Source organism: Anser cygnoides, chromosome 6, assembly GCF_040182565.1.
Source record: "Anser cygnoides isolate HZ-2024a breed goose chromosome 6, Taihu_goose_T2T_genome, whole genome shotgun sequence".
Classification (NCBI taxonomy): Eukaryota; Metazoa; Chordata; class Aves; order Anseriformes; family Anatidae; genus Anser; species Anser cygnoides.
Genome location: NC_089878.1, coordinates 14,535,334 through 14,552,608, shown reverse-complemented (window position 1 = coordinate 14,552,608; position 17,275 = coordinate 14,535,334). Strand labels below are relative to the sequence as shown.

General features: G+C 40.9%; 1 protein-coding gene and 1 long non-coding RNA gene across 2 annotated transcripts in view; one reads left to right on the top strand and one right to left on the bottom strand.

Moving 5' to 3' along the window:
• Positions 1-17,275, bottom strand: part of PLEKHM3 (pleckstrin homology domain containing M3) — an 80,058-nt gene that overhangs the window by 28,962 nt on the left and 33,821 nt on the right. The window contains exon 5 of the mRNA XM_013171703.3: positions 8,867-8,930. Within this exon, the coding sequence (XP_013027157.2) occupies positions 8,867-8,930 (64 nt within the window). The remainder of the gene's footprint in view (positions 1-8,866; positions 8,931-17,275) is intronic.
• On the top strand, positions 1,503-11,499 carry LOC106030094 (uncharacterized). Its single transcript, XR_001203526.3, has 3 exons — positions 1,503-1,609; positions 11,171-11,269; positions 11,385-11,499. It is a non-coding gene; the product is annotated as an uncharacterized lncRNA (long non-coding RNA).

Sequence of the window (17,275 nt, the reverse complement as noted above, 5' to 3'; positions counted from 1 at the left end):
GAGGGGAAACATGGTGCTTTGGTTGAGAACAGACGCAGCTTGACTGATCTGGGCTAACTGAAAGCACATCTTCTTTCGCTATGGCCATGCTAAGGGCCACAACCCCAGCTCCCAACAGTAAGGGTGATTCCACCCTACCTTTTCTTTTCCCTTTGCAACCTTTGCAGATCCCTGGCTGTCCCAAGGGCCTGTTCAGCCAGTGGTACAAGTGGTAGCAAGGTGGATGGGAGCAGGTGAGGCCAGGGACTCTGTTTGCCAGCTGCTGACACCCGTGGTGCTGGCTCTGACACACATGCTGCCATTTTGCCATTGCTGGCCTTGACACAGACAAAGCGACATTGCGCAGCCACGTATTGTGCCGTGCTAACTCATCGCCCACACAGGGCAGAGAACATCCCGAAAGGAAACCTGGGGATAAACACTGCGAGGAAAAAAAACAAAAAACAAAACCCAAACAAATCAAACCACAGCAGAAATGAGTGAGAATGTGAATAAACAGAAATCACTGTCTCTTTTTGACCTCCCTGCACTGGCAGTCCACACTGAGGGCAGAGCCATTTGCTATTCACGGTCCTTCCAAAAGGGAACACTTGAAATGCTGCACTTTAATTTTGCATTAAAGTGATATTCCACAACTAAGCCACTGTAACTCTTAGAGGCTCAAGAGGAAAATAATAACAAATTCAAGAGCAAATGCTGTTAATCTCTGGCAAGCACATCTAGAGACAGGGTACAAGCAAAGACGGATTTACATTGGCTGGGGGGGGGGAGAACAAACTGGGTATATGTTCAGGGTTTATCCTTCAGTCCAAGTGAATTTATAGCAGGAGGCAGAGAGGATAACAAGGTCTCTCCAAGCGCTCCCCCACTCCTCTCATGGAAAGGAAGAAAAGCCTGAAAATTCAGTGGGTCTCTCGGTTCAAGCTGACACAAGTGGGAAAGATAGAATTGTCTCAGTATAAGCAACACACTGGAAAATCACTGATGTCAGCTCTACAACCAGCCCTGTAAAGAGACTTTGGCCCTGCAGATTCTGCCTTTGCACTCCTGGCATTTTAGTCCTCTTCCCTCCTTTCTCCTTCCCCCAAGGTTTCCAGGCAGCTACATGTCAATTGTGTCACACCCTGAGTTCTCCTAATCTTGTCGCAGGGATGAATTATAGGTTGTTTTAAGAAACAGGTATTCAAGCAAAGGTTAAAGGCTATTTTAATCAAACAAGGTTGAAAGAGTAGCAGGAATTTGGCTGGTAGAGAACAGAAAGCACTTTCCTCAGCTTAAAAACTGTATGTGACTCTGTATACTCACACAAGTAAATATGCATTCAGGCAGAGAGTGTATGTACTCCTTTCTCTCTCTCTCTCTCTCTCTCTCTCTCTCTCTCTCTCTCTCTCTGTTTTAAGACTAAGCAGGCAATTGCATGCTGAGACATTAACTTAATCTACATGCCTACTGAGTAAGACATTATTTCATGAGTGACATCACAAAGGTAGAAACGCTTCTGCCTTGCACAGGACTGGATCAGTGCATTTTAAGGAGGAGTCCACTGAGGGCTTTAGAGCAAGAAAGCAACATACCAGGAAAATGGCTAGGGTTACTCTGAAAAAACTCTGTGAGTACAAAGTATATTTAGATTTTTTTAACCCTTTTTTCATCCAAGCAGGTAATCCTGAGACAGTATTTTGTTTCTTTGGGAAATTCTGTTCCTTGGGATGTTAAGTCCTGGGACATGGCCAGCTGCCTCTACTGAACAGACATTGTACGGGAAGCGCAGCAATGAGGTTAGAGCCCAACTTTTCACACAGCTAACCCTAATCTCCAGTTCTCGGCCTTTCATGATGCACAACAGCAACAACAAAAAAAGAATCATGGTTAGCACAAAGTAGTAGAAAAGGAGTAGCTTATATTACTACTGAATATAGTAGCAATATTAATTTATGGGGCTCAAAAACTTTAGAAGATCTCTGCAGATCTCAGAAGCTCTTGTGACCCACTGGCACCACTGCTGAGCTGTTTTAAACAGTTTCACGCTAGAAAGCTACACCCACCAGAAGTGGCCCAGGTTTCATATTCATGTGGAAAAGCACCACATGTATTTAATAAGGCCTGTTGAAAACTCTGGTTTCGAGCAGATGCAAACCCTGTCCTGCTGTTAAAAGCATTTATTAACAAACTTGCTGTATCTCCACACTTCTCCTCCAAGACTTTAACACATCTAATTAAACTCAGATGAACTTGTCTTCCTGGCTGCCACCTGCCAAAACACTCCTGGCCGGCTCTGCCATGCTCTCCACATGACCATGAGCCATTCTCAATGACAACAACTCCTTTCCCCAGCAGAGCTGCGGTAAAAAGGAAACGCCAGTAAAATCCTTGCCATTACCACTGACTGTAAGCTGAGCTGTCAGCAGTTTGGGGAATTATACACACACCTGGAATATCAGCTAACCTGAAGAGTTTCCTGTTCTGCTGAAAGACATCTCAGTGCTAGCATACTCCAGAGAGTGACAGAAATGAGTGATAAAGGAGCCACAGCAAAGTATACAAACTGTTTAATTGCTCTTTTGGTATCAGACCTTTTAATGTTTATGAAAATACATGTTGTGTATCTTTTCCCATCCCAAAATTATTTTCATAGTTTTCTGCTAATGCAACTACCACAGTCGTAAATACACAGGTCTTAACAAAAGGATATAAAGATGGCTACTAACATTATGCTGTTATGGTCCCATCATAGAACGGCCTGGGTTGGAAAGGACCTTAAAGATCATCTAGTTCCAATCCCCCTGCCACAGGGGGGTCCAAGATGCATCCATTTGCACAGAACTAAGAGCCTCACAACCTTCACACATTTAAACTGCACAACGCATTTGCTGTAACGCCAACACCTGACTCTAAGACTTAAATCTGAGCTGACTGGTCACCCCCAGCCCCCTTCACTTGCAACAGAGAAGCAGGCTGCTTCCCTCCTAAAATACACTTAAAATAGGTGAGATGGACTATCCCTCCAAAATGCTGTTTTCCTTACTTTGACTTTTATCATGTCCTGGATGACTGTTTTAAACATACACATAGTAAAGTGGGACCCATTTTACCTTAGTCCCATTACAAATGACTTGTCCTCTGTCTCTGAGAAAGCCTGCAGGAGAACTGCAAAGAGAGTCCAGATCTCCTGTGCCTTAGGTTGAGAACTGGACTGATGTGCAGATGAACTTTACCAATGCGTATGTTTCTCACCTCCCCACACGAACACCTGTCTCTGTCTCCACGCAAGCAAATATTTAAGAGCAGGGGCTGTACCTGACACATCAATTAAAACCCATCACTGCTTTAAACCAGTTCTACTTTGAGGATTGTCTTCGTCCCAACCTGTGGTCAGCTGAATACTGGTAGTAACGCATCTCAGGACTCGCACCTGTCCCACATGACCGTGTCAACAGCTTGCCTGGGAGGCTGGAGATGTAAATCAATGTTTTCACTACCATGCTGGATGGTGAACTGTGGCAGCTATGACAAAGAGGTGCCTTGCATTTTGCTGCCCTTGCTGAGCTCAGTGAACTCCTGCAGAAAATTGTGACAGACAAATTTTCAGCCATCTCAGCAGGATTTCACAGCCAGGCCTGCCAAAACTCTAATTCTCCTTCTCATCTGCCACCTCCTGCCCCTCAAGCAAAATAAGGGCTTGTCTAAACTTAAAAGGATCTGCTAGTACAGCTACATGGGTAAACCTCTTTGGTAAATAAATGTTTAAGCTGATACAGCTTATATTGATTCACTGAATGAAACAAATGATGCCACCAAGATACTTTCTTATTTATGTAACTGAGTTTGCACTAATGCTTGTATAGGTACAGCTATATCCATTAAGAGTGCGGGTTGTTTTTTTTTGTCACGCACCTATGCCAGTAACACTTCTAACATTAGACCAAGTCCAAAGTATTTTAGCCAAAACCCAGCTTTGCCAGTCAATATAGCCACATGCACACCACTGGCTTTCACCAGCACAGGCACGTGGGTTAGATGCCACATCCCATCACTTCCCTGACAGACACTGCTGCGTTACCAGAAGTTTGTAGCACAGACCTGGCTCCTAACAAGCTAACAAACAGTGAGATATTTTTTTTTAGAATATATGTCCTAGCACAGTACTCTGTGATGAACTCACATCCTCAGTGAGAGTTAGTATCATTCGGAGTCCATTGAGAAAGGTCTCTGATTCTTTTATACCTCAGTGCTCATATGAGAAAGTAAAGAGAGGAGGAAGTTAGAAAGCCAATTATAATGCCAGCAGCACCTCGCATCAAATGAGGATCGTGCAGTTTGCATATCTACGTGGGGGAGTGTTTTTATGGGTAAAGAAAAGGATATTGCTGAGCAAGGACAACACCACTGATGGATCTGGAAGTCATCATGCAGTATGTTATAAATCAAAGCCAAGCATTTCCGAGTAATGGTACAAGGACCAAGTGATCAGAAAACAAGTTTTAATTCTGAAAAAAAAAAAAAAAAACCCACCCAGGAAGTCAAGAGCAAAAAATTCCCATATCTCTTTGCAGTCTTTGATATTGATGGGGCTCATGAAACAAGTTGTCTAAATCAACCTGAACTTTTTGCACCTGCAAAAGTTTTTTGCACCTGCAAAAATGCTAGAAATATCATCTCCAATTGCCTCCATCTCAGCCTAGGAAAATACATGTAAAACACATATTTGCCACTAGAAAAGGAGGTATGAAAAAAGTACAAGACAGGTTAAAAGCTTGAAAAAGTGAAGCCGCCCTAACCACTTCTTTGTTTTTCTAAGGCTTCCTAATCCTGGTCTAACAATATAACAGGCTCAAATTAGGTGCAACTTATGCTTCACTTGAAGTTTATTCTTCTTTCCCCCATTTTTTTTAGGGAACACTACATGTGTAAATGAAGATTTTCAAATTGGGAATGCTTCTGTTAAACCAATTTTTCATGTAGTCAAAAATCCTATCAGATGCTGTAATCAGTACTAAATATGTTAGAGGAAGATGAAATCATTGATCTGTCTGTCAACAGGGAAGACATCTCCCTAATCCCCTCAGTAAGTAATGTGTCTATTCTGAAACCTTATAATCTCTTTATTTTGTGTAGTGTAACTGTGGACATTCTCATTATGGATACTTAATCCTCTCAAATATGATAAACTTCTGGCCTCAGTAATATTACTGTGGCATTAAGTTCATCATGTTCACTGTGTGTTCCTCAAAGAAGCATTTCCATTAAGGATTTTTATGTGTATCTCACATTCTCTATGTGACCTGTGCTATCGCACTGTGAGAATGGGGCTGTCCTGTTTATCCTTTCTCTCCATGGTTCTGCACGCTGTCTGTAGGTTCATCTACAGGTAGATAGTCGGGAAAGTTGATCTGAATTAAATGGATGCTTTAATTAAATGTTAATGGATTATTATCTACAATGTAAAAATGGATAAATTAAATCCATTTCATTACATCCTTGTAAGGATATAAAAATTCAGAATGAAAATGGCTTTAATACAATTTAGCTCACGTTGCTTCCAAAGTAAATGGACATAAACCGAAGAAAAAACACTTATATTTTGAATAACAGTATTTACAGCAGTTCAATATAGTTCAACTCATTATTTAAAATTCCCGTATTTTGTCTTTTCAAGCACTTTTTCCTGAGTGTTCGCATATAAACGAATCTTCAGACTGTCATCTTTTTAAATCTCCTATCTCACTCAACATTCCCATCCTTGACATCCAGTCATTTTTGCTGTTACATTGATCATTTTTATTTTACCGTATCTTTTCAAGGTAGTGCAACAAGGATGAAATAATTTCCATAATTAAGAGTGTTTCTACAGTAAACAACATCACTGCATTAATCTTTGCACACTTGTATATATTGCTATTTAACATAAAATCCAGGCAAGATATTAATTATTCTGTGTGGATTAAGCACCTGAATTTCAAGCTTGTCACAATAGCCACTTCAAGTCTGTTACTTGTAAAGCTCCAATTAATCTAGAATCAAGTTAAGTAGCAAGAATATTTTTCCTACAAAATGCAAGATTCTTGTCTGAGTCAGCTTCTGTACAAACCAATGTTTACCAGCATAAAAGCTGTTAGTCTCACCAAAAGCAGCTCCACAGTCACAGAAAATTAATAGATACTTTTGAACTCCAACTTGCATGACCTGTGTCCACATGTCCACAGTGGACATTAGTAATAGCAGCAGAGAACAAGTTCACACCTCCACTAAGTTCATGGTGATGCTACCCTTGACTTTGACTGTATCATCAGGGACTATACAGCACATAAGTAAGAGGAATTGTTTTTTCCAGTGTACAATGTATGCTTAAAACAGTAATTTCAAGAGTGAATACTTGCTTCCTAACAAGTAGAGGTCGTATTTCTTAAAGCTTTAGTTGATTGGAATAGCTCTGGATAAACTGGCTAACAGAGAAGCAACACCATTTTAATGGAAGGCTCAGTGTTGATGCAGGACAGATTACTCATGTGAGCACTATTAGGAAAAGTACCTTCTCACTAAGAGTTTAGCAAGTTTCCACAACTAACGACATTTTGTCTAATTTTCCCCCCTTTGCTTTGAACCCCAGTGAAGGTCTTCTCCAACAGAGCCCTCTCCAAATTGATCCAAGTGACAACCATCCCTAGATCATCAGATACCTCAAATATGTGTTCAGCCACACCCATAAGGTCTAGGCATGGAGATCTGTTGAGCTTGGAAAGAGGTTTAAACTGGATTTCCTTTTAAAATAGTATGGTACGCTGCTTCATCTTGTGGCAAACAGGCATTTCAACATTTCTTTTTTCACCTGAGAAGAGACATTTATAGAACATTTCTAAAATCCAGTTGCTTGGTAGAAAATGATTCCTTGTTTTCCAGGATCTTTAAAGAGCACTTGGCTTGGAAACCAATCAGAATTGAGCTTTGACTAACCAGGGTAAAGGTTGCTTATATCTGCAGATTACCCCTCTCTGCTTTTCTAATTCACTCACCATGCCTTATCTTTCCATTAATCTTTAATAAACCTTTTAGTTAATTCCCCAAACACACACAATATACATGACAGCAGGATACAGTGCAAAAGCAGCCCATGGATACGAAGAAATAGGCAGTAGAGGAATCAAAAGGAGGGGAAACTTTCAGGATTAAAAAAAAACACCCAAACTGCAGGTCAGTGGAAAATGATGAGCAATCAGGAGAAAGCAGTGGTACCCAGCGAACTGGGGAGATGGCCGTGCCTTTTAAGGGAGCTAGTGTTTCTCTAGCTGTCGGATACATTTTCTTACCAGGGCCCTCCCGCCACTTCCAATCTGGTTACACTTTGACAAAAACAGGCAATCCAATCTCAAACTTGGAGCCTCTGAAATGTGGAAAACCCTCCCTAGGCTGACAACAAGGATATGGCTAGATTAAAAGGTAAATCCAATTTAACCAACCCCAGCAGAAATGGTAATCGAATTATACTGCCTCTAAATATGATAAATTTGGGGCTGGGGCCCTCAGGGGAAGAGAAGGTGTCTTGCAAACACACAAACACAAAGAAACATGCTAAATGGAACTGCTAAATCAATGGATGAATTGTGACTTCTACCCTCCCTTCTTCCCTCCCACAGAGTGCTTGATAAGCTGCTGATTGCTTCTGAAACATCTACTACCAATGTTAGGAACTGATTATGCAGCTTACAAAGCACTAGGGGCTAAGAGACAGGCCCACCAGGGAGACTGCAGCTCCTGAGTTAAGTAGCTTGCTATTTCATGGCTTGATTATTAGAGATGAGATAGCAGAACATGCTGAAAAGATGTGGAAACTGTTTTAGACCTCAGATATCTGGCCTTTTTATTCTATATATGGAATCATTTCCATTCTGTCACTTCACTAGCCAACAAAAGCCATTTTTTTTCCTGTGGTTCTGTAGCTTCCAGCTCTGAGGGAAATCTGAACTACCTCACCTTAAGGTGTCAACTGAACATCCTAAACTGACTATGCTGCCTGCTACACCCTGCAGAAAAGGCATGGTTGGACAAGGAAAACATCAGTGGAAGAAGCTTAAAATAGTGTTTTACTTATCATAGATAATGGCATGAGAGCATGAACACAGATGGTGCCTAGGTCAGCTAGCACATCTTACCTCCTTGCTTCCTTCGTTGTGCATCTAAGTACTACAGCACGTTCGCCCTGAATTCCCTTTCCTTTCTTTTCATCTCTTTTTGCCAAATTCTTCTTGTTTAATCTTGTATGCGATAAAACTCTGCTGTTCAGGCAGACACATTGCAAGTTGTTCACTTAGCTCAATCAACACCAACACAAAGAGACGTTTTTGCTCGCACACTCTCTCTTCCATGGCCATGTCTGTCACACCAACATTGTGTGGTATAACTTTGTGTAGCATGCTTGTAGAGGTTTTTAATTTTTTTGTTTTTGTATTGTGCTGATGCCTAACAGACTTAGTAAATAAGCATGTTGCACCAGGGACTGTACAAACCCAAATTCCTGAAGAACAACTCTTTCAAGCAAAAAAGTAAATACTACTTGTCACTACTTGTCTAAGGTCGAGCCTTAGACAAGCCTTCACTGCTCAGATAAACATTTCTCCCAGCAAAGTTCTCTTTGCAGCCTACAGTTTTCTTTCACAAGCTCTTTCCAGCCCCATTTCAACATTGCAGCTCTAGGTTTTTACTCTTTCAACACTAAGTGATGGCCCCATTAACCCATTTTTATACCAAACCATAAACCAGAGGTGGCTTGGAAGTAAGGCTACTTGCGTTTTGGTTAGCTAGAAGGAGGAATGTACAGTTAGCATTGAAGATCTTTAGTAAGAGAAAAGTAGAATTAGTTGAAGAAACTTACCTGCTGGAGGTCTGCCAGAGAATAAAGATGGATTTGCTGGAGAAGATACTCTCTGGGAAAGATCCTGAAAAAGAGAAGAATGGATGCATTGACATGCTTCCAAAGGATGGCTTTTTGAATTGGAAAGTCAAAAGGTTTCCTCTCTTCCCAAAAGACTGCAGAACAATATTAGAGAAGGAGCTTGTCAGAAACTGGAATTACATTCCTCTGTAAGCATCAGCAACTTTTCAACATTCCTGAAGGACACAACTCCATAAGTTCCACAATGAAAATTTATGCCATGCAGGGGCAACTGTAGGTAAGCACGTACCACAAGATTTCCAGTTGTCAAAAGGTCATCCAGAGCACAGAAGGTGTTTCTTTTAAAGAATTAACCCAGTAATTACAAGTAATTCAGGGTACACATTATAAATATTTCTGATGGGTTTTAGCCAAAGATTCCTGGCCTCTTAGAAAGCTGTAACTCAACTTCAAGTGCAATTTCTGTTTTGTGTTTTGTTTTTTTTTTTAAAACTGAAATAAACATATTAGGAAACATGTAAGTGCAGATAATTTTAGTCCAATATCAAGTTTACCGATATCAATGCCATTTTGCATACAGAAAATCTGTATTGGTATTGACTTTACAATGACTTATGTGACAAAAAACAGTTTCAGGCAACACCAATATCTTCTGACGGACCTGTGCTGTAAAGCTAAATTATGGAAACTGGAATAGAGAAGAGATGCCCTTAGGGTGACTTGCAGTACAATTAACAACAGGGTTAAAGTAAAGTTACAGAGAAAAATGGACTTTGTAAAGTTAAATGGATATTAGCAAGAAAAGTTTATGAAAACCTATGCATCTGCCATAAAGATACTGGGAAGAGAGAAAGTGCATCTAACTAAAATGTCTATCTTTGTGTAAACACACAGAAACACAACCAGCCAAACAGGTTTTTTTTGTGGTGGTTTTTTTTTTTGTTGTTGTTGTGGTGTTTTTTTTCCATCTGCATAGAACAAACTTAACACCATGCTCTGGTATCCTACAGAGAAGAGAATCACATCAGTCCTGGGGAAAAAACAAACAAACAAACACAACCAAGTATGTGTAAAGATGATGAGCAACTATTTTACAATACATGTTGCTTAGAGAAGAAACTGTGAACTCAGTTTCTATGTTACCATCATGCAGTTTCAAGGTAAAACAGAAACAAAATTCATGATCTTACTAAACATATGAACAAAGCTTTGACAAAGATCAGTTTGTAAAGGTAGAACTGAATGAAAAGACAGACTACTGGACAGGTACAAAAACACCTCACGATACTGAAAGGTTGATATGAACTGACATGATGATAATATAAGATTAATAAGAAACTACAGAGGAACTCAAAAATTTTAGAAGCTGGGACAACATTAGTTAGCTAAACCACCAATCAGCAGGGCCAATAATATCAACTGCAGTCATTAACAAATCACTGAATCTAAGAAATAATGGAAACAATCTGGTTCGTTCTGCTCTTAGCAGTTTTCTTAACTACTTTAAGCTGATGCTTTCAAAGTTGTCTCGGAGGGACTTTTCGCTGCTGTTAAAGTGAGTGGCGTGAAGCCCCATCCTCCTTTTTGTACTTTTGAAAAAAAACTAAGCTTTATCAGGCTGGGAGAGGAAGAGTCCTGCAAGCAAGGCACTGACAACTGGGTACTGCCAATTTCATGGCAATCTTCTGGAGCAACACTATGCCCTTGCTCCTTCTGACTCACCAAGCACATCTGCCCTACCCACCCAATTCTCAGCTGCAGTCTCACTGGGATACTGGATTTTCCCCCTTCAGTTCTGTACGCTATGCCATTGCTCCATTAAAGATGATTGCGTTGCATTGGCTCTGCTGCATCACGCCTTCATAATGCATTTGGCACAATGTCAAAGACGGCTAGAAAACAGTCAAAATCCAGGTATCAGACAACATGTGACATTGAGCTTCCTCATTTGCACATAGAAAATTATTAAAATTGATTGCTAAGGAGTCAACTCTGAACAGCATTTTGAAGCTATTAGCATTTTTCAGCTCTGATAGAATTTCTCTCATTAAAATTTCCCCATCATTCTCCCCTGATCACACAGGCAGGCACTAAACAGCATGGTAGCTTTGCCAGGAACTCTATTATTTGCTGACGCCCTTACAGCACTATTAAGGAAAATAATTAGCTAATGAAAGATTTCCTTTTTCAGGCTACAGAAAGTCTGTAGCCTGAATAGCCTATAAGGCAGAAACTGTAAATGACTAATATCAATGACTAATATCACGTTCCCTTGCCTTCAAGGACTGCATTTTATTTCCTGCAAGTTCTAACTCCTAAAAAGTGCGCCGATGAAGAGCAAACCCACCTTTGTCAGGGAGGTCTCAGCCAGCACAGGCCCTGGTGAGTCTTGCTCTCCCTGTATCCACCCCTCTGGCCCTGAAACATGTTAGCTTGCAGTAGCAGTTCTGCAGACCCAGCATCCAATATTCCTCCTCCCTTCTAAATCTATTTCCAGGAAAAGAAGTCGACACCGCCTTCCCAGTCTTCTGTAAGGCACAGGTACACGCACGGACGGATGGCACTCCAGTGAGAGGAGCACCTATTTGCATTGCTATGGAAACTGAGGCATGAAAAGACCCTCAGTAAGTAAGGCTGATGGGGCTTCAGATTTGCAGTCCTTTTATTGACTCAAAAATTACAATTCTTTGGTTGTGGTGGGCCACAGAAAAACAGCTGAGCAGCTAGAACTTGCATCAATACCAGCGTTTGCAAAATTTGTTATGAAGCAACTGGACTAGTCCCTGTGCAGAACTCGCGAAGCCACCTTCCCAAAATGGATCTGCTTATCACCAGTGTTATCAGCCTCTAGTGGGTGGGGAACAAGAGCACAAAAGGCACCAGCATATCAGGCTCAAATGCATATATATTAAAAAAAAAAAAAAAAAAAAAGCACACTATAAACCAGAAGTAAATCAGTTGGGGCAGGAAATCCATGCAGACTAAGCAGTCCAGTGAACAAGAAAATGAACACCACCTGGTTTCTACTGCCTTGCCTGTCCATACAGGTTTTCTGAAACTACTGCAGTGATGGTGTATATAAAATATTTTTCAGTAGGGGCACACAGGAATAATTCAATGTCTCTTGCTTCTTGACTCAAGACACCTTTTCTTATGCAGCTGGTAGGAACTTGAAGTCTTTGCCATCTCCACCCTCTGCCAATAGCGATTGAAACTGGCCATAGGAAACCAAAGACAGAGCACAGCAGGTGAGACAGGGTTCTCACAACCACTGTGCTACTGCATTAGCATCTGGACAAAGTACTACATGGCAATCATATCAACTTAAAAACACTTTTTTATCTAAAAAAATTAACATAGACTGCGAGCAGGCTGGGATAACTACACTTATAAACAATTCACTAGAAAATATATCTTTACTTTTTGCATGAGAAGGAGCTTTGAACATGCTAGCATTAATTTAAGGCCTTTATCCAAAAAGACTAAAACATGTGCTTGCATTTGGTGCTCTGAGTTTTCCCCTTGATATAAAGGTCCTTTACAAACACCAAATGGGAAACCTCTGATAAGTCATTTAAAAGCAAAATAAAAGATGTCAGTTTTGTAAATCTTTTGATTGATGCTCTATAAGGAACTGGATTTTTTTTTAAGTTGGTCAATTAGAAGCATTCAATAAGCAGTGTCCTTTCAGTCAAATTTTAAAGCACAGAAAAAAACTGGAGTGAGTTAGGCAGAGGTCAAATGCAAGATGTTAGGACTCATCACAATAAAAACTCAAACTTGTGATGCTTCAGAATGTGACCTGTGACCCCTGAGAGGCAAATGGTATCGAGCACACGTCCCACTAAAAGCACCTCCTAAGCTTTCACGAGGTCTGGAAACTCCCAGCCCAGTTTCATCATTGATGCAAAACAGAACAGTTGTGAGTCACACGACTGCTGTGCTGTAAACGCTGGCTACCAGTCAGATTTAAGTCTGCAGTGAACAAACTAAGTTCAATGCTAACCAGCCCTTTAGCTTTGCCAACTCCCATAAACAATGAAATCCAAAGTCCTAATGGTTAAAGGTCTCTAAATTGCTTTACTGGAGTGTGCTAGAAACGAGAGCAATCTATGCAAGCAGGAAAGAAACCCACCATCTGAGACTCTGGGTCCAACTAAACAGAGAATTGAACATTCTCAGTTTGTGATTATTATTTCTTGTTTGATATACATTGTAGTCTAAAGCACAACCTTCAGGCAAGATAGAGCCAGAAATTTCATCCGTTCCCTTTCAGAGGATCTTATCAGGTAAGTATTTGCACAAACAAAGGTTATCTTTTAGTGTCCTCCTGCAAACAGAATCACTGATAAGACTTTGCTTTTTGCATTTGGACAAAGTGTGTAGTCATGGTGCTTTGTTAGCACTAAGTAATTGCTCTGCATTTAAAGCCTGTTTATCATCAGCTTGGGTAATTTTTCTCCAATGGGTTAAATACCCTGACAGCTCTGCTAAGGCTACAACCAATTAATCTGCCCGAGCCTGACACTATAACCAAAGTACAAATGCGATAAGCAAAGCGAACTCTTCTTTTTGCACCACAATCAAAAGAAAATCCAGTTAGCTGGCAGGTGGGCACAATCAAGTCTCTTGTACCACAAAGCCTGTTGAAAACGGTGACGGGGGCGGGGAGGGAAGGGGAAGCTGGCACCACGATTTCCATGTGCCAGCCAGGAGTGTCTTGTTTGACCAGGTTGAGAATTGTATGACTGAGCTCTGACTCACAGGAGATGCAGATGCACCGGTCTAGCACACAGCCACAGTCAGATGTCCTCTCCACCCCTTTGCAGGAAGCTGCTACACCCATAGCTGGCACAGCACCACAGATACCAAGTCCATTTCCTCAGCCAGCACAGTTCATACCCTGGCACTGCAACTTACACCACGAACAACTTACTTTTAAGCTACTGCACCAGCTGACAGGCAAACACATGCTGCTTTCCACTGTTCCCGCTAGACTGAACACATTTTTTTACCCCTGAACGAGAGGGAACAGAACCTCTCAAATCCCTGCAGCGTGCACTGCCAACAGCTGTGGTTGTGTGTGTAGCACACAGGAGGAGCAGCACACGCTCTGATCTCGTTGACAGCATCTCAATTTTTTCAGAGTTACTATTTGATTTTTAAGAAGTAGAGAGGGCTGTAAGTGACTTGCCAGTAATGCCGAATATATGTGGCAGGGTAACAACATCTCTTGCTAGGTTTTCTGTTGCAATTCACTTGACATTAATTTCAGTTAGAGAACAGCAACACAGATGAGGGGAAAAAGGTAGAATTCTTTTCCAGTGTTTCTAATTCATATAGTTTGATTCAAGCTTTTGATATACCACATTTCCTTGGAAAACCCAGCTACTGAAAGGTGGGAGAGGAGAATTCCAACATTCCAGTCAAATCAAAAACTTACTCAGGGAAGTGGAGTCCTGGGAAACCTGGTGATTCAGAAGTCAAAAGGTAATAATACATTAATAAAATAAAAATAGTAATGCATTTTGAAAGGCACCGCTTATTTAATTCTTGAAGTGTTTACATCAGATGAATGATTTTTCCCCCTAATTATAGGCATTTGGTAAAAAAGCATTTGTGAACCATTTCAATTTTGTGAGGTATGAACACTCTTCTAGTTATGTTCTGGGAGCAGCCGTTCCCTGAATAACTTCAGCCCACACTAAGTGCTAGATTTATTGTCAAGCATGTCCAGGTAAAGTAGTGTTTCATGCCATTACGAAATGCCCAATGAGCATCCCTAAAACAGTTACTCTCATCATTCATCAGCAATCCTGAACCAGGATATAAACTTCAAACTAAAATGCAGTGCACAAAGTCTCTCTCTATTCTGAAATTAATTCTGTAAGTTTGTGGTAACATTGTGAAAGGCAAGAATTACTACAAATCAAACTCAGGAATCAAGTACCACTGACACTAAAAGCAGGATGCATAAAATTAGTTAGAGGCACACAGTTTCATCTTGAAATCAAAATAGCTTAGATCCCTCCTCAATTAACTTGAAATGAAATGAAGATGAAGAAAATGTTCTCTGTTCTTGTCAGGTATATTTCTGAATCCTTGCAGTTTGCTGCTGCAAGTTCTGATATAAAAACACAGGAATGAAAATGGTAATATTTAATAGTAGCATCCATAGGTAATATTTTATGTGACATCCACAATTAACAGGAACTTTTTTAATCAGTGTACTATTTTTAAAAGTAACCCAGCCTCAAAAAAAGAATGAAAACTACCATTTTGACAGGTGTCTAATATTACTGATCTATTTGACAAGGAGGTGCAGATGTGCCCCTAGACCAGAAAATGCTAACACGAACCTGAAGACCCACTGGAAAACCTATCACATATGCCCTGGCATGCTCCTCAGCTGCATGCCTACCATGGTAGCACACTGACTTGTGTGCTTTAATCTACCCTTGGCTTAAACACACAGTAGAGTACTGCCTCCGCCCATGGCTGCTCTGTCACACCTCGTTGCTCCAGCTGTTACCTCTAGCTGAAATGAAAGCTCAAAGAGGGCTCCATTCTGAGCCCTCTATAGTTTTAGCTAAGTGCTTTTTATGATGTTAACTTGGAAGGAGCCTGAAAATGCAGTCACTTCTTCAAAAACACAAGAATTAAAGCAAAGAGGTGGTGTGTTTGTAAGAGCTCCACAAACAGGACATGCTTGATGTTAGCTAGTACAATGACCACACAGATGCAGTATCAATATAAAACAAGTGGCACATGCATACTTTTCTGCATTTGTTTTCTCAACTTTCTTCACTTCTAGATGTTGTTTGGTCTTAAGACCGGATCTTCTCAGGATATCCAGATATCCTCTTTAAATGCAATTCTTTCCCTCCTTTCCAATTACCTGTGCAAAACATTTTCTTTTCTTGTTGGTGGTGGTGGTCTCTCTTAACTCAAGAGCCCTGTGCTATTAAATCACATCATTCTTTTCCTCTCCTGCTCGAACTTTCTTTGTACAGTCTACTGCTTTCACAAGCTGTGTCTTTGTTCTCTTGCTTTGGGATTTTCCACTCTTCAAATGGCCTACCCATTGCAGAGAAAATGTACAAAAACACTCCTTTGACAGTCTGAATATGACTTAATGACCTTCTGTTGTCCTTGGCCAGAAAGATGACCTGCCATAGCCCCAGTTTCATGTATGTGAGGTATTTGGTGGTATAGTGATTGCATAAGATCAATCGGGAATCCTGTGATGTGTTTAGACAGGTTCCCCAATTGCCACACAAATATTTTGAAAGTAATCTACCCCTGTGTCAGAAGTGATATGTCTAAGGCCACACTGTAGGAAGTGACAGGACTCTATTGTTCAGCATGACTGAATTTGGGCTTGTTCTGCTTCGTTCTGACAGACCAGCAGGCTCAGCCAGGACCACACGTCTGCAGCACTAAAAGCGTACCTTTAACTTCCTCCTGCAACAGAAAGCTCTGATTTGGTCTTTTTTTAACACACTAAGAAATACATCCAGCACTGGAGTTCTGCTAGGCAGGACCAATACATTGCTGTTCTGGAGATGACAGGAGACAACAAGTAACGTCTATGGGAAGTTTTTCCATATAGTTTCTCATCACCGTACAGAATGTCTGCTTACAGAGAAAGGGCACTGGGATGAGCACTTACGTACAGGGGAATCTGTTGCAGAGAATCTTACCTCATGCCACTGCTATCTGTCTGTAATATCTGGGCTAGCAACACTTAGACTGCAAGTTTAGGCTGTAACTGAGAGAGCAGAGAGCCCAGACAGAGCTCCAAGGTTAACCTAAGTTACCTTACACTACAGTAGACATGGAAATACCTTGAAGATTTCCCATAAAACCACTCTGGCAATACTTTGACCTGAAAAGCCTTCAACCATGGCAAGAACAGATGAAGACAGACTACGGCATAGGAACACATTGTTAGTGTGTATCATGCCTAGAGGCTAAAGGGAGAGAGCAAAACCAGAGTAAGACTTGCACCATTCTTCACAGCTTCATGGAATAACTTAATCAATCATTTAGTGGACGTGGTGATTCTTGCTCCCTTCCTAGCTATCAATTTTAACAACTCAATCTTGTTTCCTTGTGCCATTCAGTCATTATTCTTCAATCAGCAGGCTGAGGTGGGATTTGCACAGCTTACTAATTCTATGTTGGCTCTAGGTTTTGGTCTCGTATGCTTCAGTCTGAACAGCATCCACATAAGCAAGGCAACCAAAACAAGAGAGAACTTGTCGAGTAAAGACATTTGAGGCAAGTTATGTCTGTTGCAACGTTGAAGTGACAGCCACAGCAAACTAGGCATAACAACATCCCTTGTAAAACAGGGTGCTCACCAACAGGCTCAGAGTCTTAACT